Source organism: Mirounga angustirostris, unplaced genomic scaffold, assembly GCF_029215605.1.
Source record: "Mirounga angustirostris isolate CCGP_5_RB_7025 unplaced genomic scaffold, mMirAng1.0.hap1 SCAF_16, whole genome shotgun sequence".
Taxonomy (NCBI): Eukaryota; Metazoa; Chordata; class Mammalia; order Carnivora; family Phocidae; genus Mirounga; species Mirounga angustirostris.
The window spans coordinates 53415972-53437497 of NW_026991724.1; the positions used below are offsets into that span (position 1 = coordinate 53415972).

General features: G+C 54.8%; 1 protein-coding gene across 5 annotated transcripts; it reads left to right on the top strand.

Moving 5' to 3' along the window:
• Nucleotides 1-1769: 1769 nt before the first annotated feature.
• Nucleotides 1770-18779, top strand: MED25 (mediator complex subunit 25). Of its 5 annotated transcripts, none has more exons than XM_045891970.3 (18): nucleotides 1771-1973; nucleotides 2070-2115; nucleotides 2961-3085; nucleotides 9641-9739; nucleotides 10138-10258; nucleotides 10504-10666; nucleotides 10823-10953; nucleotides 11241-11328; nucleotides 11421-11614; nucleotides 12049-12177; nucleotides 12562-12647; nucleotides 12727-12784; nucleotides 12929-13036; nucleotides 13142-13330; nucleotides 13684-13755; nucleotides 13890-14108; nucleotides 14419-14599; nucleotides 16944-18779. In XM_045891970.3, the coding sequence occupies exons 1-18, from the start codon at nucleotides 1840-1842 to the stop codon at nucleotides 17186-17188; spliced, it is 2388 nt and encodes a 795-aa protein (XP_045747926.1). In that variant the 5' UTR covers nucleotides 1771-1839; the 3' UTR covers nucleotides 17189-18779. The 5 variants fall into 5 exon arrangements, with proteins under 5 accessions (XP_064436661.1, XP_045747926.1, XP_045747927.1 ...); XM_045891972.3 differs by lacking the exon at nucleotides 16944-18779 and adding an exon at nucleotides 15082-15215 and having other exon boundaries at nucleotides 1772-1973; XM_064580591.1 differs by lacking the exon at nucleotides 12049-12177 and having other exon boundaries at nucleotides 1770-1973.
• The last annotated feature ends 2747 nt before the right edge of the window (nucleotides 18780-21526 follow it).

The following is a 21526-nucleotide window of genomic DNA, read 5'->3' on the forward strand; positions in this document are numbered from 1 at the left end:
TTTATTTGACAGAGAGAGACACAGCGAGAGAGGGAACACAAGCAGGGGGAGTGGGAGAGGGAGAAGCAGGCTTCCCGCTGAGCAGGGAGCCTGATGTGGGGCTCGATCCCGGGACCCTGGGATCATGACCTGAGCTGAAGGCAGTCGCTTAACCAACTGAGCCACCCAGGCGCCCTTCCTTATAATTTTATTAAAGTTGAATTACACTGGCATAAAAAAATGGGAGCTGCTTTAGATTAAAAGAAACAAGAGATACAATGTCTAAATATGTTTGGTCTTTGGATTCTGATGCAAATAAAACAATTGAAAAAAGGCATTTTAAGAGAATTGAGGAAATTTGATTGTGGATTTAGTGTTAGATGACACCAAGAAATAATTTTGTTGGGGCGCCTGGGTGGCTCAGTCGTTAAGCGTCTGCCTTCGGCTCAGGTCATGATCCCAGGGTCCTGGGATCGAGCCCTGCATAGGGCTCCCTGCTCTGCGGGAGGCCTGCTTCTCCCTCTCTCACTCCCCCTGCTTGTGTTCCCTCTCTCGCTGTGTCTCTGTCAAGTAAATAAAATCTTGAAAAATAAAATAAAAGACTTAAGCAGAGAAAATAAAAGAAAACAGGGATGGATAAGGTAAATGTGACAAAATGGTGATACAACTGTGTGTGAGAGGAAGGCACCCTTTTATCTTGAGGTACATTGCCAAAATGCACTGGGACAAGTTGTGCTTATTCACACCGCCTCTGGACTGCGTCTGAGCCCAAACTCTCCCGCCCTCATGGACTTTATTCTTTCCCATATTAATTAACGTGACAAAGGTAAAATGCTTTTTAATTGAAGATAAGCGGTTTTCAGATGTTTACTTGCCATTTCAAATGGTTTTGTGTGGGGGAAAGAGCCTCCTACCATTAAAAAATATCTTTTTTTAAAATTTTCCTAAAATTTTATTGGTAAGATGTATTTGTGCAGTAAATTTCAGTCAACATATATGTTACAAATGACTTTCCCAGTTTATCGTATTTTGTTTTCCAACTCGGCTTATGGAGTCTTTTGGACAAATTGACCAATATTCTACGTTTTCTGGCTTTGCTGTGAGGATAAACTCTTTTTCCAGGCTTCAGGACTGTACAGCGTGTTTCTTTAGCCCTTCAGCTATTTTTAAGGTTTCATCTGTTGCATTTACATTTTTAATCCACCTGGAATGTATTTATGTTCTAGGCCAGTTTCTGGCCGCCCTCCCAGAAAACAACAATCAGGTGTTGCCTAGCAACCGCCACTTGGGTCGGAATTCGGCTTCTTTGAGGGGGGCGAACAGCTGCACTCCCCTCCGAGTGGACGGCAACCTCGAGCGTTGCCTAGTAACCCATTTCAGAGGATGTGATTGGATCCTTCACACGACCCTCCCCCCATCTCCCCGCGCCAGAAAAAATTTAGCTAGAAACCTAATCTCTCCCTAGAAAACTAAGGCTGCGTATGCGTTGCATAGCAACCAGGTCTCCTGACCCTCCGATTGAGACCAGAGTCGGAACAGGCGCCTCGCTCAAAGATGGCGGCCGACTGCCCCTCTCTCAGTATATGTCACTCCACAGTCCTGACAATAATTCAGTCTTCGCCGTCAGGCCCCCGAAGGGGTGCGCTATGCCCTTAATCTTGCACGCGGTGGGCACGAACGAGGACGGACACAGAACCAACGCTCCCTCCTTGCCCCGCACAAACATGGCCGCAGGCGCGTCAAGCAGCGGCGCTACGACGTCCGACGCCGGTGCACGCGCGGCGCAGGCGCACTTCCGCTCATCCCGCAGCGGCTGCGGTGGCGGCGGCGGTGGCGGCGGTGGCGGCTGCTGCGCGGGGCATGGTCCCCGGGTCGGAAGGCCCGGCCCGAGCCGGGGGCCTCGTGGCTGATGTGGTGTTTGTGATTGAGGGCACAGCCAACCTGGGGCCTTACTTCGAAGGGCTGCGCAAGCACTACCTGCTTCCGGCCATCGAGTGAGTGCCGTTTCCGCGACTTCCAATCCGGCCCTCCGACTTTAGTTTTCCACGGTTTCTTGCCTGACCCCGACCTTTTGCCTCCGACCCTCACAGGTATTTTAATGGTGGTCCTCCTGCCGAGACGGACTTCGGGGGAGACGTGAGTCTTGGGACTCCCGGGTCTGAGGGAGGAGGGAGCCGGGGACGGGCCTCCGGGGTCTGAGGGAGGAGGGAGCCGGGGACGGGCCTCCGGGGTCTGAGGGAGGAGGGAGCCGGGGACGGGCCTCCCGGGTCTGAGGGAGGAGGGAGCCGGGGACCGGCCTCCCGGGTCTGAGGGAGGAGGGAGCCGGGGACGGGCCTCCCGGGTCTGAGGGAGGAGGGAGCCGGGGACGGGCCTCCCGGGTCTGAGGGAGGAGGGAGCCGGGGACGGGCCTCCGGGGTCTGAGGGAGGAGGGAGCCGGGGACGGGCCTCCCGGGTCTGAGGGAGGAGGGAGCCGGGGACCGGCCTCCCGGGTCTGAGGGAGGAGGGAGCCGGGGACCGGCCTCCCGGGTCTGAGGGAGGAGGGAGCCGGGGACGGGCCTCCCGGGTCTGAGGGAGGAGGGAGCCGGAACGGGACGGGCCTCCCGGGTCTGAGGGAGGAGGGAGCCGGGACGGGACGGGACTCCCGGGTCTGAGGGAGGAGGGAGCCTGAGGGAGGAGGGAGCCGGGACGGGACGGGCCTCCCGGGTCTGAGGGAGGAGGGAGCCGGGACGGGACGGGACTCCCGGGTCTGAGGGAGGAGGGAGCCTGAGGGAGGAGGGAGCCGGGACGGGACGGGCCTCCGGGGTCTGAGGGAGGAGGGAGCCGGGGACGGGACTCCCGGGTCTGAGGGAGGAGGGAGCCGGGACGGGACGGGACTCCCAGGTCTGAGGGAGGAGGGAGCCGGGGACGGGCCTCCCGGGTCTGAGGGAGAAGGAGCTGGACTGGGGTCCCAGATGAAAAGTTCCTCTGTCCTCTCCTCCCAGTATGGGGGGACCCAGTACAGCCTCGTGGTGTTCAACACGGTGGACTGCGCTCCCGAGTCCTACGTACAGTGTCACGCTCCCACCAGCAGCGCCTATGAGTTTGTCACCTGGCTCGATGGCATTAAGTGAGCTTTTTCTTGTGCTTGGGGTGCGTTGGGGGACCCTGTGAGGGACCGTGAATGGACGGCGGCTTGGTTTGAGCTTCAGAAACCATGCCTCACACTGGGTGGCTGGAAGGGCTGAGAGGGATAGTTTTTGTCCGCAGATCAGCTTCTGTGGTGGGTTCTGTGTGCTCAGCGGTTTTGCCATCCGGTGTGGAAGTAGAAAAATCTTCGCAGTTTGGGAGGCCTGTTGAGCTCCAGCGCCCATCTCGTCTTGTGAGGTTCTGCACATTCTTAGGCTGTTTCTCATCTGTACTCCAGTTTTCCTTTTTCAGATGGGCCCCCTGAAGCCTGAGTGCAAGGGGGGTGGGGCCTAGGCCAGGATAGAGCCCTCTGGGCTTTGGATGGGATTTGGGATGTTCGCTTCGCCCGCTCAGTGCAGGTGCAGGCAGCCTGCGACCAAATCACAGCTAAACCACAACAGAACTCCCAGACCCAGGAGTCCCTGCTCCCTTTGTGCCTAATGTAGCTTATCTCCTACCTCTTTAAAGGGGGGATGTTATAGTACTTACTTATTTATCGTATTGTTTATTCTGGGTTGCATAACAGATTATCCCAAAACTTAGTGGCTCGGAACAATAAACGTTGATTATTTCATGCCATTTCTGTACGTAAGGAATTCAGGACTGGCTTAGCTGGATAGTTCTGGCTCAGGGTCTCATGAGGTTGCAGTCATCCAAGGGACTGGCCGATCCGTTTTCAAGGTGGCTCACTCTGTGGCTGCAGAGTGTCCTCCTAACCTGGCAGCCGGCTTATCTCAGAGGAAGCAACACAACAGAGAGAGCAAAGAGGAGGAGGCTACGAGGGTTTTTATGATCCAACTTTTGGAAGTCACACAGCATTACCTCTGCCATGTTCTGTTTGTTATAGAAGGCAGTCCTGTTCAGTGCGAGGAGCATGAGGGGAGACGAATGCCAAGGGTGTGAATACCAGGAGGTGGGGATCACTGGGGGGGCCTGGCTACCAGGACTTCGTGCATTCTTCGGGAATTAAATTAAATGAGTTGGTGACCACTTAAAACAGCACCTGGCATGTACTAAGTGCTATGTTAGTGTTCGCTGTTGTTTCAGCTCTCGGTTTCTTGGTTTGTGAATGGATAATGGTAGTCCGGATCTCGGGTGCTCTTGGGAGAATCACAAGCTCATCTTCATGCGGTGCCTTCATCCTGCCTAGCCCAGGGTCTGGTCTGGGGTTAGAGTTCACTAAGCGGCACCGGTTCATGGCTGTTGTTCTCTTCATACGTTTATGCAGCAAGTGTTTGCTGAGTGCCTGCTTTGTTCCAGGCTGTTTGTGCTGGACTGGGTGCTGCACGTTCACTGGGAAGCTGACACCCGTTTGACCTCTCATGGTCATTCGAGCTACTAGTCAGGACAGAGTAGGATTTCCCAACCTCGGTACTGTTGATACTTTGGGCCAAATAATTCACTGTTGCGGGGGGCTGTCCTGTGCAGTGCCCGATGTTCAGTAGCCTCCCTGGCTCTAGCCACTAGATGCCAGGAGCCACCTCCAAGTTGTGACACACAGAGATGTCTCCAGACATTGTCACGTGTCCCCTGGGGTGGGGAGTTGGGGGGACAAAACCCACCCCAGCTGAGAAGCACTGAGATAGATTGTTGTAAGACTTGAATAATGGTAAGTGGGGGCTTTTTGAGGCCCAAGTTCAAGTGTGTTGTCCCTCAAGTACCTAGCACTGAGCATGGTCTGGCGCCAAGGAGGTCTAGGAGAACTGTGTGGAATGAGGGAGTACGTGAATGAATGCCCAGAATGCACTTTATACTCTGATTCTTCCTGGTGAACTATAAGGTGCAAGACCCAACTCCAGTATCCCTTCCCTGGTGCTGGCAAACAGCCAGTCGCTTCCTCCCCTGCGCCTGCCACTCCCAGCTGTTCCCCGGTCGCAGCCCCATGCCTCTGGACTGTGAATGTCTAGGTCCCTGGTGTTCTGCTTTTTTGTTTCCAGCTGGGGCCTGGCACCCAAAAGGTCTCAGGAGGCCTTGACAGTAAGTAAATGAGTGAAAGCCATGGAAAAGATAATCACTAAGAAACCAAATCTTCTAGTGGGTGTTGACGTGTCAGGACAAGCAGTTAAACCCCCTTATTTAAAACTTTCCAGGGGTGCCTGGCTGGCTCAATCGGAAGAGCATGATCTTGGGGTTGTGATTTCAAGCCCCACGATGGGTGTAGAGATAACTTAAGTAAATAAAAACTTTAAAAAAATCTTAAAAATAGATAAGTAAATAAGTCTTTACAAAGCATGTGGAAGATAAGAGGGAAATGCTTTCTGAGCACATTCAGCACATATCCACACCTCCTCCTTAATCAACTTAGAATACACTGTACCTTTAGCCAAATGAAAAAGCTTTGTAGGCTGTGTGCTCACTGCGGAATCCTCCCAATGAGCTGATAAACATTGGCAGGGGTCATTGTTTTACCAAGTCCTGTGTAACCATCTAAATTCACTTTCTGTGACGTTGCCAGGTGGTCTGGCACAAAGATCACAAAGGAAGTCTGTGGGTTTTGTTCCCACTCGGAGAAGAAATCTTATCTTCTCCCAGAACGTCCGTAACGTAAGGAACAAAGCGTGCAGTGTCATTTTTGAAACGTCCTTGCTTTGGGAAGATTTATTTCTGATGTTCCATTTCCTTTCTTTCAAGAGGGGCGGGTTTTTTTTTTTTCCTCCTCCCCTGCAGCAAGTGACCCAGAATCAGAAAGAATAGGGTAGAAGGAGAAGGAGCCCTGAGTGTCTTCTCCCTAGCACTGTGACCATCTGTTCATTCATTCATTCATTCATTCCTTCAACAAATGTTTGTGGTGCAAACTGTCCTGGGCCCTGAGGAGTTGGGGACATAAGGCAGGCCAGGTCCTGGCCCTCTTGGAGCTGGTGTCCATAGTGGGGCGACCAGCCGGGCGGGTCAAGCCTGGTCACTGTAGACAATCACTCGTTTTGACCAGTACCTCCGGGGGCCTCCAAGGGCTCATTACCCCGTGAGGGCAGGCAGCGAAGACTGGGGATGTGGGTATGGCATCAGCAAGGAGCCTGGGAAGCAGTTAAGAGTCAGAGCCCACCTGTGGCACCAGGGCACTTTCATCTTCACATTTGCATCATTGAGGGGTCCATTTGGAATTAAGGCTTATCGTAAACTCTGTGGTATTCAAAACATATTTTGGCACTGTCCAGATTTTATTTCTGCTCCCCATTTTTCAAGCGGTTCTCATTTCCTGGACAAAACATGTGTTCCATATCTCTCTCAGCGCCTAACAGACAGCCTACCCACCCTGGAAGGAAAAAGGTTTTAGAATCTCAAAGTGATTGGTCGATCACACTTTCTCTCATAAATTACTTTTTATAATTGAGATAAAATTCACATAACAGAGGTGATTTTTTTTATTCTTATGTTAATCCCCATATATTACATCATTAGTTTTAGATGAAGTGTTCCATGATTCATTGTTTGTGCATAACACCCAGTGCTCCATGCAGAACGTGCCCTCCTCAATACCCACCACCAGGCTAACCCATCCTCCCACCTCCCTCCCCTCTAGACAGAGGTGATTATTTTAAAGTGAACAATTCAGTGGCATTTAGTGTGTTTATGCTGTGCAATCTCACAGGCCCAAAACGTTTTCATGCCCCTAAAACGGGACCTGCACCCATGAAGCAGTTGCTCCGTATCTGCCCCCTGCCTTCTGGCCAGGCCTAATCAGGACACTTTTGGCTCAAAAAGTCTCATGAAAATAGTGGTTTGATTTATTCGGGAACAGGAAGTCACAGCAGGGTGGATGCAGGGTTGGTTCATTCATTGGGGTCTGCCCCTGAAACTCTGGCCTTCAAGTTCTTGTGTGGAACAGTCTTGGTGGTAAGGAAGAGGAGGGCTGGGAGCAGGGCGTGGGGGTAAGGAGCATCGGTGGGGCCCGAGTGCCCTGAGAGGGGGAAGGCAGGCTTCGGGGTCGCAGGGCTAGAGGGAGAAGAGGGCGGAAGCCTGCAACTGATAACAGTTGGCCTGAGAAGTTTGGGAAAGGAGCAGAGGGGTCAAGCTGCTGTGGTTCACTCATTCAGGAGGCATGCTCTGAGACCCTGTGTGCCCTTGAGCAGCTTGGACACAAGCTGGAGATGTCTCCGACCGACCACTTGGTCCCCCTCACTGAAGGCTACCCTGACTCTGGGAGTCAGGTGCGCTGTGGAGGGAAGCCTGAAAGTCACAGTATTTGGTGACATGTGATACGATTGAGGGTGGGCCCTAAAATCAGGTGGCAGCTGAGGCAGGCTTCCTGGAGGAGGGGACGCTGGACTTGGGGTGGGGGTGGTCATAGGACAGATAAGCAGGGGGCGCCTGGGTGGCTCAGTTGGTTAAGCGACTGCCTTCGGCTCAGGTCATGGTCTTGGAGTCCCTGGATCGAGTCCCGCATCGGGCTCCCTGCTCGGCAGGGAGTCTGCTTCTCCCTCTGACCCTAACCCCTCTCATGTGCTCTCTCTCATTCTCTCTCTCTCAAATAAATAAATAAAATCTTTAAAAAAAAAAAAAAAAAAAAAAGGATAGATAAGCAGGGATTTTCCTCCTGGGCCAGAAGAGGGATGTGTGGGGTCATGGCAAACAGCAGAGGCAGAAAACTGGTTATGTGGCAGATCACGAAGACCAGGGACACGTGAGACATTCTGGACTACTTATACCTAGAGGAGGATGGAGCAGGAAGGTGGGCAGAGCCCGGGGTACGGAGGGCCCCAGATGCCCAGCTGAGAACTTGGCTTTATTCTGGTCTTAATGGACATGGTTGGATTGGCAGCCCTTTGTTATGTATTTATGTACATACGTGTTTATGTGAACTCCATGCCACACATGGGGCTCAAACTCCGACCCCAAGATCAAGAGTTGCATGCCCTACCGACTGAGCCAGCTCCACACCTTTAGCCGTTCAATTTTTTTTTTTTTTTTTAAGATTTTGTTTATTTATTTGACAGAGAGAGAGAGATCATCAGTAGGCAGGCAGGCAGAGGGAGAGGGAGAAGCAGGCTCCCCGCCGAGCAGGAAGCCTGATGCAGGGCTCGATCCCAGGACCCTGGGATTGTGACCTGAGCCGAAGGCAGATGCTTAACCAACTGAGCCACCCAGGCGCCCCTAGCCATTCAATTTTAACACACATTTCCCGAGGCTTCCCTAATGCCAGACTGTGGGGTAAGAGAGGAGACCAGTGCGGGGGCCACAATTTAAGGGGACAGGATCCTGAACGCTCCCAGAGAGGGGCCCAGTCTGCACACATGTACCTGTGGCAGAGTCGGCCTCACAGCCATGTGACCTGGAGAACTGTGGTGGCAGCAGCTGCACTCACATAGAGGCTGTCCCCAAGCCACGCCCCAGTGGGATGGTCGCTGGTGACCTGTCTGCACATCAGATGGAAGAGAAGCCCGAGTCTGTGTATGAGTTTCCTGGGGCTGCCGAAACAAAGTAGTAAGAACTGGTTGGCTTAAGGGCACCTAGGTGGCTCAGTCGGTTAAGCGTCTGACTTCGGCTCAGGTCATGATCTCAGGGTCCTGGGATCAAGCACCACGTCGGCCTCCACGCTCAGCGGGGGCCTGCTTCTTGCCCCTCCCCCTGCTCATACGTGGGTGTGCTCGCTCGCTCTCTCTCTTAAATAGATAAATAAAATCTTAAAAAAGCAAGAACAAAAACTAGTTGGCTTAGAACCACAGAAAGGTAGTGACACAGTTTAGATCCAGGAGCCCAGGATCAAGGTGTGGGCAGGGCCATGCGGGCCAGGCTCCTTCTGGAGCCTGTGGGGGAAGGTCCTTGTCTCTTCTAGCTTCTGGTGTCCCCAGACAATCCTTGGCTTGTGATAGCGTCACTCCGATCTCCATATGGCGTTCTCCCTGTGTCTCTACATTGTCTTCCTTCTGAGCATGTCTGTTTCTGTATCCACATTTCCCTGTTTTGACCATAAGGACCTGGGTCACATTGGATTAGGGCCCACCCTGTGACCTCAGTGTAGTGTCCTTACTTCTATAAATACCCCGTTTCCAAATAAGGTCACATTCTGGGATTATGGGGGGAGGGAGGTTAGGACCTTCAGCGTCTCTTGGGGAGGGGGACACAATTCAACCCTTGACACTGGGAGGACAGAGAGGCCCCCATATCTGGCTGGGAGGGTGGGCAGAGGCCAGGGCTGGCTTTAAAGGTGGAACAGACAGCCCCGAGGGGAGGTGTGGAGGCATGGGGACACGGGACCAGATCATGGGCCAGGTGTCCTGGGCCTTTCCCTGTTCCGTGCTCTGGCAGGGCCTCTGGCCAGAGGTACTCTGTCAGAGGGGATGACAAACAGCCCTGTCCACATTCACTAGGCCTGGCATTGCGTTGGCACTGGGGATAGAGCAGGAAACTCCGCAGTGTCCGTGTGCCCAAGTGCACGGTAGAGTGTGGGGAGGAGGGCGACATGGGCGCAGGCTCTTCAGCTGTGGCCTGGGGGCTGGGAGGTGGCAGCCCAGGGTGCCACAGGGGACCCTGGGGCTGACAGCCTCGCCCCCTGCAGGTTCATGGGCGGGGGTGGTGAGAGTTGCAGCCTCATCGCAGAAGGCCTCAGCACGGCCCTGCAGCTCTTCGATGACTTCAAGAAGATGCGGGAGCAGATGTGAGTGTGCCCAGCCTGTGCGGCTCCCCGTGTCTCTTTCCACCTGGCTTTGTCTGCTGCGGGACTCCCCCCACTGCCTCACGCTGGGGAAGTGGGTGGGCTCTGAGCCCTGAGCGCTCTGGCTGGGAGGCAGGAGGTGTCCCCTGGCCAATGCCTGGTCTGGGTGTCCTCATCGGGAAGAGGATCCTGCTCCGGGTCTGCCTCCTGCTTTCCCTGCCTGCTCGGCCACTTAGAGGGAGTCAGGAACCTCTTTGGGCCTCAGTGTTCTCAGTTGTAAAATGGGGCCGTTACTCCTGACTTCCTGTGGGGTGGAGTACTTCCACTCTCCGGGGCCTGGGTCTGTCCCTTCTCAGGGCCCCTGTTGTTACCTGCTCCATGTCTTTCCTTCTCCCTGGCAGCGGCCAGACACACCGCGTCTGCCTCCTTATCTGTAACTCGCCCCCGTACCTGCTCCCTGCTGTCGAGAGCACCACGTACTCTGGGTACACGACGGAGAGTCTTGTGCAGAAGATAGGGGAGGTGAGGACTCTTGAGTCTGAGGGAGGAGCTCAGGGAGGGGGGCCTGGACTCCTCTGAGTTGTGACCAGCTCTGCTAACATCCTTTTGGAAGAACTATAACCCAGAATCCCCTGAGGCAGCTAATACAGTCCCACGGTCACTTGTCTCAAAGCCTGATGGGAATTTAGTTTTAGGGCCCAGTGGGTGTGGCAGCCGGGGGTCGGCCCCGATGGCCCCGCCCTGACCACGCCTCTCTTCTCCTGCAGCAAGGGATCCACTTCTCCATAGTGTCTCCCCGGAAGCTGCCTGCCCTAAGGCTTCTGTTCGAGAAGGCAGCTCCCCCGGCCTTGCTGGAGCCGCTGCAGCCACCAACAGATGTGAGCCAGGACCCCCGGCACATGGTGCTGGTGCGGGGGCTCGTGCTGCCGGGTGAGGCCTGAGTGCCAGCAGTGGGGCAATGGGGGGTGTCCCCCTCTGCTCCCTCTGACTTGGATTTCTTTTTTTTCTTTTTTTTTGACTTGGCTTGCTCTCCCCTCTCTCAAACCCCTTTGCACGGGGGCTCGGTCGTCCATCCTTCGCTCTCAGTTGGGGGTGGTTCAGCCCCAGGCCCCCTCCAGCCAAAGCAGCCTGTCCCCCTGCCTCCAGCTCCACCCTCAGGCGCCTCACTCTCAGCAGCCCCCCAGCAGCCTCTGCCCCCTGTCCCCCAGCAGTATCAGGTATGGATGTGGCCAGGGGGATGTGCTCCTGGGGCCTTGTGGGAGCCCTGGCCTCTTGGGAGAGACCTAGCTGGATGTCTGGGCTTGCGGGGTGATGGGGAGTCTCCACTGGGACCCCGAGGTGGGTGGGACACTTGGGGGCAGAGAATGCCCTCCCTGTGGAGTGATGGGAGTCATCCTGCTGTGATATCATGGCCGGGGCAGCTGTGCCTTGGGTGGGCACGGTGGCGTGACCCTACGGGACACCCGGACTGGAGTGCGCAGTCCTCATCACCTTCTACCCCCAGGTCCCTGGGAACCTGAGTGCAGCTCAGGTGGCAGCCCAGAATGCAGTGGAAGCTGCCAAGAACCAGAAGGCTGGGCTAGGCCCACGCTGTGAGTCCCAAGGCGGGGATATGAGGTGGGCTGAGGTCAGCCGGGCCTCTCTGCACATCTGTCCCCACCTCTTCTCTTGGTCTCTTCCACAGTCTCACCCATTAACCCTCTCCAGCAAGCGGCTTCAGGAGTGGGTCCCCCCTTCAGCCAGGCGCCGGCCCCACCACTACCCCCGGGGCCCCCTGGCGCCCCCAAGCCACCCCCTGCTTCCCAGCCCAGTCTGGTCTCCACTGTGGCTCCTGGCCCAGGCCTGGCCCCCACTGCACAGCCTGGGGCACCGTCCATGGTAGGTGCTTGCACAGCTGCCCCACTGCCCTACTCCTGTCTGCTGCTGACAGAGCAGAGGCCTAGCAGTTTGCCTTCCTGAGGAGGGTGTAAGGATACGTGGATCTCGTTGTCCTCGGTCCTCAGGGGTTCACGGGGTTGGTGCCACAGACGACTGAGACTAGAGGGTCTGGGGACGGAATGGCGGGGCTTTGGCTCCTGGCGGGTGTGAACTGTTCAGAGGCGTCCAAGGGATCCTGGGAGTTGGGGCACCATGGGTCTTAGAGTTCTCAGATCCTATGGAGTCAGAGCATTTATGGTCCCAGGGACTGTCGAGTGGTGTTGAGAAAGGAACCTGCATTCTGTTCTTCCTGCTGGTCTGTCTCTCTCTTGGGATGCCCCTCCCCGGAGATGGTCTGACCCTGCTCCACTGCCCTCCTTGCTCCCCTCTGGCAGGCGGGCTCGGTGGCCCCAGGCGGGGTGAGCGGCCCTTCCCCAGCCCAGCTAGGGGCCCCGGCCCTCGGGGGGCAGCAGTCAGTCTCCAACAAACTCCTGGCCTGGAGCGGGGTCCTTGAGTGGCAGGAGGTGAGTAGCTCGGGGAGCCACGTGGATCTCACAGCCTGTTAGGACATGGGGCTGGGCCAGGGTCCCTGTGAGGCTGTGGCACTTTTGGTCCTGAGGAGAGTCTCAAGAAGCCTTGAGTTCAGGACCCGGGAGGTAGTAAGAATTGTGTTGCCGTGAAGCACTGAAAAGTTTTCAGTTTCAGGGCGTGACGGGGGTTCAGGGGATCCCCTGCCGGGAGGGGACAGAGGTTATGGGACCGCTGGTCTGGAGGAGGGGCCCAGGGCTTGTGGGACTTGAGCTGGGGGAGGTCCTGAGCTCTGGGGCTCCCAGGGTAGGGCAGGAGAGGTTGAGGGGACCGGGCTCTGGGGCCCTTTTCGCCATGACACGTTCTCCTTTTCCACTCAGAAGCCCAAACCTGCCTCCGTGGACGCCAACACCAAGCTGACGCGGTCGCTGCCGTGCCAGGTCTATGTGAATCACGGCGAGAACTTGTAGGTGACTGACTGTAGGGCTGGGGGCTGGGTGGATCTGGGCTTGCATCCTCCTGACGCCTCTCCCCTTGGCCCTCAGGAAGACAGAGCAGTGGCCTCAGAAGCTGATCATGCAGCTCATCCCGCAGCAGCTGCTGGTGAGTGGCTCAAGGGAGCACCGCCCGCCCCTCCCGGTCGGCTAGTCCCATTCTCTTCCCTCGTCCCTTCCCTGCCCCCCCCACCTGCCTCGGCTCCTTGCTCCTGACTTCCCCACTCTGCATGCCGGCCTGTGTCTCCCGCAGACCACTCTGGGCCCTTTGTTCCGGAACTCGAGGATGGTGCAGTTCCATTTCACCAACAAGGACCTGGAGTCCCTGAAAGGCCTCTATCGCATCATGGGCAACGGCTTTGTGAGTCCGGGGCAGGGCGGGTGCCTACAGAGCTTCTAGAACTGGGAGGTGTGGGTGCCCCCTCCTCCTCTTTCTCAGGGGTGACTAATGCACGTCCTCTGCCAGGCCGGCTGCGTGCACTTCCCCCACACGGCCCCCTGCGAGGTGCGGGTGCTCATGCTCCTGTACTCGTCTAAGAAGAAGATCTTCATGGGCCTCATCCCCTACGACCAGAGCGGCTTCGTCAACGGCATCCGGCAGGTCATCACCAACCACAAGCAAGTCCAGCAGCAGAAGCTGGAGCAGCAGCGTGGGGTGAGTGACCAGGGCCTCCCTCCCCTCGCACCCACCCCTGCCCACCTGGGCCCCTGAGCTTGTGGCCAGACCCCCAGCATCTCTCCTGGGCTGAGATGTGGCCACCTGGGTTCAGTCCCTTCCCCACATTTTCTTGTGATCTTTGTACCCCTTTCAGTGTCTGGATTGAATCTCAGACACAGCCTTCCCTTGGGGACTTGGGAAAGTAAGGTTTACTTCCCAGACCACCTACCCCCAAAGAACGTTCCTAGTTCCTAACAGGTTCCCCTTCAGGATTCAGAAGGCTCCCCCTGCCCAAACACAGGACCCCCACTCCCACCCCCAGTCACTGACCTGCTCCCTGTCCCACACAGATGGGGGCACAGCAGGCACCCCCTGGGCTGGGCCCCATTCTGGAGGACCAGGCGAGACCCTCACAAAATCTGGTGAGGAGAGGGCTGGTGGGGTCAGGGCCAGGGCGGGGGAGACCCCCAAAGAACACTGTCATTTTGACCTGACCTCGGAGGCCAAGAAGTCTGGGGAATCTGCCTCGTCCCTCATCCCCATCTCTTCCTACCAGCTCCAGCTCCGCCCACCACAACCCCAGCCTCAGGGCTCTGTGGGGGCCTCCGCAGCCTCAGGACAGCCCCAGCCCCAAGGTGCTGCCCAGGCCCCCCCAGGTGCCCCCCAAGGCCCTCCTGGAGCAGCCCCCGGCCCTCCCCCTCCTGGACCCATCCTTCGGCCTCAGAACCCTGGAGCCAACCCCCAACTGCGGAGTCTCCTCCTCAACCCACCTCCGGTGAGATTTGGGGGTGGGGGGCAGATGGGCGCCATGGGGCTGGGCCCTGGACCCTGATGGTTCTGGTCCTTTTGTTTGGGAGGAAGGAGGTTGGCTTTGATCAGAGGGCGTGAATAGAGCCCTGCCAAGGGCCCCAGGCAGACCGGCTCCTCTGTGTCTATCTTATGTAGGCTGCTGCTAAGATTCCTTTGAAGAAAGACCCCCCCCGCCCCCGCAACCACTGGATGAGATGTTTTCTGAGCAGCTTCTGTGCTAGAGGCTGCTTGATGGGGTGGGGGCTCTCTCTGAGCCACTTTCTTTGTTCTCGCAGCCCCAGAGTGGGGTGCCCCCACCCCAAGCCTCCCTCCACCACCTCCAGCCACCAGGGGCTCCTGCACTGTTGCCCCCACCACACCAGGGCCTGGGGCAACCCCAGCTGGGGCCTCCCCTCCTGCACCCACCGCCTGCCCAGTCCTGGCCCGCACAACTTCCCCCAAGAGCTCCACTGCCAGGTAAGGAGGTCCCCGGGGAGGGCAGGGGTCTGGACTGAGTGTCCCAGCAGCCCCTGGGCTAGAGCCTCAAGACCAAGGGCTCCTGGGAAGTGAAGTCCTGGATTCAAGAATGGTAGCTGGTCCCCACCCCCCCAGGATTCTTGGGAGGCTCGGAGGGCTCCTGGAAAGTACAGCCCAGGGGGTCAAGACCTAGTGGGGCAAGATCTCTTTTTGTGATTCCTTTCCTGTGTGTCCTGGGATTGATGGGAAACATAGTCTTAGGGCCAGAGAAGTAGTTTGGGGGATGGGCTCCTAAAGGCTCATGGAAATCAGCACATTTGTGACCAGACGGGGCCAGAAGGTGCCTCTGATGGGTCCCCCTGGGGCTTCCTAGAAAAGTCATTACCTTGGGCTCCCAGAGGAAGAGGGAGGAAGCAGGCCCAGGGCCCTCCAGGGCCCCAGGGACTACTGGGAGATGCAGTCCCTTCCCCACTGCCCCCCAGGTCAGATGCTGCTGAGCGGGGGTCCCCGGGGCCCGGTTCCCCAGCCGGGCCTGCAGCCCAGCGTCATGGAGGACGACATCCTCATGGATCTCATCTGAACCCCCGACACCCAATAAAGTTCCTTTTAACACACACCCCGGCTCCCGTCACTGACGTCCCCCAGGACTGGGCAGGAGACCTGGAGGAGACCTCTCTGTCCTTGTTTTCGCTTCAGCAGATGTCCCTGAGGCTCTGGGCTGGTGACACCAGGGCCTCCACAGTGAGTCAGGCAGTCTGGTGCAGCCTGGCTTTGGGCCGGGGGGGTGGGATGTGGAGGCAGGCAGGCAGCGCTCACAGGGCTGTGTGCCCTCGCGGAGATAGGGTGGGTACCCGGAAGAGGCCTCTGAGCCAGCTGGGCTCAGCAGTCTTGGAGGAGAAGTGGGAGTCGACAAGGCCGAGAAGGAAGGAGGCAAGTGGTGATCTAGGTGCGGGGACAGCAGAAGTGAACGTGTGAGGGCAGGAGAAAGCTTGGGGTATTCAGAGGTGCAAGTCCAGCTTGAGGATGAGGGACCCGGAGAGGTGGGCAGGTGCCAGGTTGGGAGGATGCTCGGGTTCCAAACTGAGTGGCTCAAGGTTTGTCCTGAGGACGCAGAAGAGCCAGGGGAGGTCCCACGTGCAGGGAGCAGGTCTGGATTGGCTGGTTGTCAGGGTCTCTGGGTTGTCGAGTGCAACGGGGCAAGACAAGGCCAGGAATGCGGGGAGGAGGCCGGGGTGGTGGCCCCGGGAGGGGAGAGGCTGGTGGAGGGGCTGGGATCGAGTCAGGGGGCAAGAGGGGTGAGTCTAGGGACTTGGCATGCCATGCAAAGGAATTGAGGGTGAAGGGGTGGCGTCAGAGTCTGCCCCTGGCTCCTGGCCTGGGTGCTGGTAGATGATGGAGCCTCCCTGAGTGAGGGAACTGGGGGAAGGAGCCGGTAGTGAGTGCTAATGGTTCAAGGAGTGTCCATGTCACAGGTCACGTGTTGGGAGTTCAGGATGTGTTCTTAGGAAATGGCATATGTTTGATTGTTAAAGCCACAGGAGTGGCCAAGATCACACGTGAGGAGAGGCCAGCCTCAGGTCCCAGAGACGGACCTTCCAGGGCCTTGAGCAAGGTGGACAGTGGAGCTGTCCCTGAGGTGGAACACATGGCAGGGGACAGGTTTGGGACGTGGCGAGGCAAGAATCTCCTCAGGGAGACGTCTAGGGGGCAGCTGGATACAGACACGATGTGGAGTGCAAGGACGGTCCAGCCTGGAGGCAGAGAGTTCGTTGTCTGTTGTCAAGACCCTAGACTAGCATCGCTCAGCGCGTGGTCCATGCCTGGACCACCAGCATCCGCATTGTTTGGGACGCTGGTTAACATCCGATTCCTGGGCCCCATCTCAGGAGAGAGGTTGCAATCTGGTGGCCCATGGGCCACTCTGCAGATGAGTTTTGTTTGGCCTTCCCTGTGTTAGCATACGTAGCCTTTTTTCCTAACGAGTTAGTTGTAAAAATCAGGATAATTCGCACGCAAACACACACATACACACACACACACACACTCTGTCTCTCTCTCTCACACACACACACACACACACACACAATCTTCAGCCTTGGCTTCTCTTGACAAGTCAGAAGTTCTGGCACCTCTGGGCCCGCCCTTCTGCCTAGCAACAATGGGCTGGAGCTGCCCCTTTCGCTGGGGCGTGTGCTCTCTGGTTCGCCACAGTCCCCACCACTCCCGTTTGGCTCCCCCACCGCGAGGCAGAGGGTCATTGCCTTTGGGCTTGCACTGTGGTTGTTCCTGTGGTAGCATTCAGAGGCAAGTGAAATCTTTCTTGTACCCATGTCTCTATCAAAAGTGGCAAAACGAAAGAGAGACCGAGAGGGCCACGTGTTTCGAGAAAAATGGGAGCGAGCCTATTTCTTTGTGGAAGTGAAGAGCATGCCTATGTGTTTAATATGCAAAAAAATCGTATCTGTGTTGAAAGAATACAACCTGAGACGTCATTACGAATCAAAGCACAGTAAGAGCTTCGACCAGTACACAGAACAGATGCGAGACGCGATACTCAGTGAACTGAAAAAGGGCCTCAAGTGTCAGTAGGGTTTGCTTTGGAAAGAAAGCAGGTCTGAGAAGCGGCGTTGCTGCAAAGTGCAGTTCGAGTAACGAGCAAAGCACGACCTGGGCGTTAAAGCCTTCCACTGATGGCGAGTTTGTAAAGGAGCAGGACGGCGGGTCCTGGACAGAGATGTTCGCCTGTTGAGACTATCCTTTCGGCCTGACGGGCGTTTGCGTTGCGCCGTGAGTCGAAGATAAAACCAGAAGATTTACAAGTCCAGGTGCTTGAAAGAGTCAACTCCACTGTGGCCTTTTCTAGCGTTGCTCATGAACTCTTACCACCCGGCTAGCTTTATTTATTTGTGGTATGGAGAATTTTGACATGACCGAAAAAGTCTGTGACACGGTGCCCAGGCAGGCCCAACGCTGGGAGATGAGCTATTTTGTGTGTGTATTGACAGAAATACTCACACAGACTGGCAAGAATTCCTAAGCACAGTCACAGACCGTTGTGGTAATGTAATGATCTGTGTCACAGGGGGCCTTGTTAGGGCACCTCAATCCCGGGAGGCAACACTTGGCGAGGACGCAAGTCAGCTCGTTGCCTCAATCACCAGGACTTGAGTTGTGTTCAGAAGGTACATGGAACACACCGCAGATGTCCTCGACACGCTCCTGTGCTTTAACTGCGGGCAGGTGGACAGTGACCTTGACCCGATGTATTGACAGAAGCTCTGTGACCTGGTCGTCACGTAATGGTGTGGAAGGGATCTGCACTGTTGAAATCCGTCGACTTGGTTCATCTCCAATGAGATGAAGGCCACACCTTGGTTCCCCTGAGAAGGTCGGTCAAAGACTTTTGGTCGAAGTTACAACCCCTCCCCCACTCCCCCCGAACACTAGTTCTCTGCAAAGACGTTCACAAACAGCTACTTGAATGTATGATCGTGTTTGCCCAGTCCTGGCAAAAATGAGGAAGCCACTGGCAAGGAATAGTTCCTTCGCTGCAGTTGGTTTCCAGAAACAAAAGACATGGCCTAGACCATATTCACCCAGCTGGTGGGGTTCAAGACCAAATTCCCCCAAAGGCTCTCTGCATCTAGACTCTGTGAAAATGAACTAACACTGTCCAGTTTGCCTTCGTCGGTTACTGTCGATGATGTGAATGCAGACCACAAGTTGTAGTTACTGAACTACAGGGCCGTAGGGTGCTGATTCCCAACTGTGACGCCATTGGAAGATCACACCCCTACAACTCTCCAGCAGTTGTCTTGAATTTCGGTGTTTGGAGGTGCCCACGCTTGTAAACAGCTGTTTTCCGTTACAAATTGATTCAAATGAAATAACCATTCCTAGTTAAGGATTCAAGGTTGAATTCTAAACTGCCCGTCCCACTATGACATCCATGGCCTGACGCTGACCTCTCGGTGCGGAAGGGGGGTGAGTTCAGCCTTCTGGCTTCAAAATCAAAGGAGCAAAAGAATTATGAAAGAGAAAATTTTAATAATTAAATATTTCTATTTTTCAATTTGTATTTTTTCAATTTTGAATTTGAAATATAAACTCCAGTATCATACATGTTTGTATTCTGTTCCATGCATTCACCATCGTTCAGTAAAGATACAATTTGATTTTATTTCTGGCCGTCGACTTTTCTCATGCCTGGCTAGTTCACTCATTTATGTGGCCCACCTGGCTCCTGTATGCATTTGAGTTTACCATCCCTGCCGTGGCACTGCTGAATGGAATCTGGGGGCGGGAGGGAGGCTGGGAATCGCCATTTTGATCGAGCTCCCTAGGTGGCTCTGGCACAGACAAAAGACTGAGCAGGAGACGCTGGTGGTGGTTGAAGGGAGAGTGGGTGACATTTCCCGTCCTGTATGTAGCAGGGGTTTTTGAAAACTCAGATGGCTTCAGGGACCAGGCAGGTGATGGAAATGTGTGAAGCGGACGGGTGTAAGACAGTAGGGAGTGATGGGGACTGTGGCGAACTTGCAGAGTGCTTGCCCCACCTAGTGGCATTTAAATTGCAACAACAACAACAACAAAAAACACTGTGAGGACCAAACAAAATCCGCTTGTGGGTCTGACGAGGCCATCGGGCTGCCATTTTGCGACCTCTGGAAGAAGAAGACGCGGGGACAAGGACAGCCCTGAGATAGATCCACAAATCCGGGTTGGGCAGGGAGCCAGAAGGCAGGAGGACTGGGCAAGTGTGTTCTGGAAGCTGAGTATTTTTGAGGAGAGAGCAATCGTCAAATCTGCTGCAAGGAGAAGACAAAGGGAGAGCAGCCAGCGCTGTTTCCACCTGGTAGAAATAGCCCTGCAAGGAGACACAGGTTTGAGTCCAGGACAAATTGATCGAAAAGAAATGTTTCCAGTTGCTGGTTTGTCCGTCTCCAGCCAGTGAGGCCCTCTTGACCTCAGCACCCAGGTAGATGAACTGAAGGGACCGGCCTGATGAATTCACGGGTGTGTGTGCACACGAGGCGAGGCAGAAGAACACTCAGGGTTACTAGAATGCCCAGAGAGTGAAGAAATGCCTAGACACCTAGAACTCACCTGCACTTTTCACAGTCATGAGTAAAGGCGGTTGGCTACATGCTTAATGTGCCTCTTAGAACCAGCCCACACCAGGAACACATCTTTTGGGAAAGGTTTTCTCTGAGTGCAAGGTACTATTAAAGCTACTTGAATGGAGAAGGAAATAGTGAAAAACTTAGAACTGCAGGGGTTAAGCTCTGCTGATGCATTGATTAGCTCTGTGGCTTTGGGCGGGTGCCTCTGCCTCCCTGAGCCTCAGTTTCCACCTAGGTCAAGTAGTAGCTTTCCCCGCAAGATTGAGCATGTGGCAGGTTCAGCACAGGCCTCCCCACAGGAGAGCTGCTTTTAGCCCCTGTTGTCCTCACTGTCCAAATATACTCTTAGAAGGCAAGCGTAGTGAGCAAACCTGTTTCTAAAAGCGCACGCCAACTTGTCAGAATCACCAGAGCATCCATGAAGGTCGTAATTGGGTGAGTGACTAGTTGGAAACATTCATTTTTAATCAATTTGCTTTTGGACCATGTATCTAGAGCTGGAAGCAAGACTAGGAAATTCGCGAGAATTCTCCCAACTGGCAAAAGTTGCAGAACATAACTGGGGGGAAAGAAAAGATTAGGGTAAAAGTGCTTAAACACCAACACATTCATGGTTGTGAACCTGTCTTGAGTGAGAGAAAATGCCCACCTGATACTGATAATGAAGAAAAACTGAGAAAATGAGACCTTCTAGAAGAGGTATATTTGTCTCAAGGTACACAGAACTCACATATTTTTTCCACCATCTTGAGTTTTTATTTTAAAATTAACTATAAACATGTAATGAGCTACACACATGATTACAGTTTCATAAAGATAAAAAGGCACCAGTGTGTATAGAATAAAAAGTTCCCTTTCATACCTCTTTTCTCCTCTCATCCCAAACACAACACTGAGCAAACCACTTTCTTCCCCAGAGGTAGACGTACCAGTTTGGTGCTTGGGTTTACATGCATTTGGTTGTTGAGACATTTATAGTCTCTTAAATGTTTCATATAAGTGGGGTCAGTTTATCTTGTTTTGTTTTGTTTCACTTACGTAGTGGCCACCTGTCCATATCATTCATTGCATGTGGCCCCATTAAATGGCCCCATTCCAATTCCACACAACATCCAGTCTGTAGAAGTTGTCGGTGTGTAACAGACCCCACCAGTCAGTGACTTAAGCAGCAAGCATCTGTCGCACAATCACTCTGGGTCAGCAGTCCAGACACAACATAGCTCGTGCGTCTAGCTCAAGGTCTGTCTGTGTTGCAGTCAAGCTGTGGCCAGGGCTGCAGTCTCATCTGAAGGCTCAACTGACAGAGCACCCACTTTCAAGCCCATTCATGGGCTTGCTGCCGGGTTTCAGTTCCTCACAGGTGACTGGACGCAGAGCCTCAGTTCCTTGCTTCCTTGCCCGAAGTCTCCCTCCGTTTTTGACCACGTAGGCCCCCTCATAGTACAGCTCACAACGTGGCTGCCAACTTCCCTGGAAATGAGGGGGTAGCCAAGATGGAAGCCAGAGTCTTTTTGTAACCCAGTTACGGAAGGGATATCCCATCACTTTGGCCATATTTTGTGGGTTACAACAACTCAGTCGGCCCAGCCCACACTGAAGCTGAGGAGTAATAATGGGAGTATAATACCAGGAGGAGTTGGGGTCAGGGGGGCCATGTTTGAAGCTCTTTGCCACACTGTGTGTGGCACTTGGTTAGCTGTGCAGATTATCACTTAAAAATGCTGCAGAGAAGGAGCATATACGTATTTTTATATATTTTTTTGCTCACTTGTGCAGGCATTCCTGCGGGATCCATTCTTAAGAG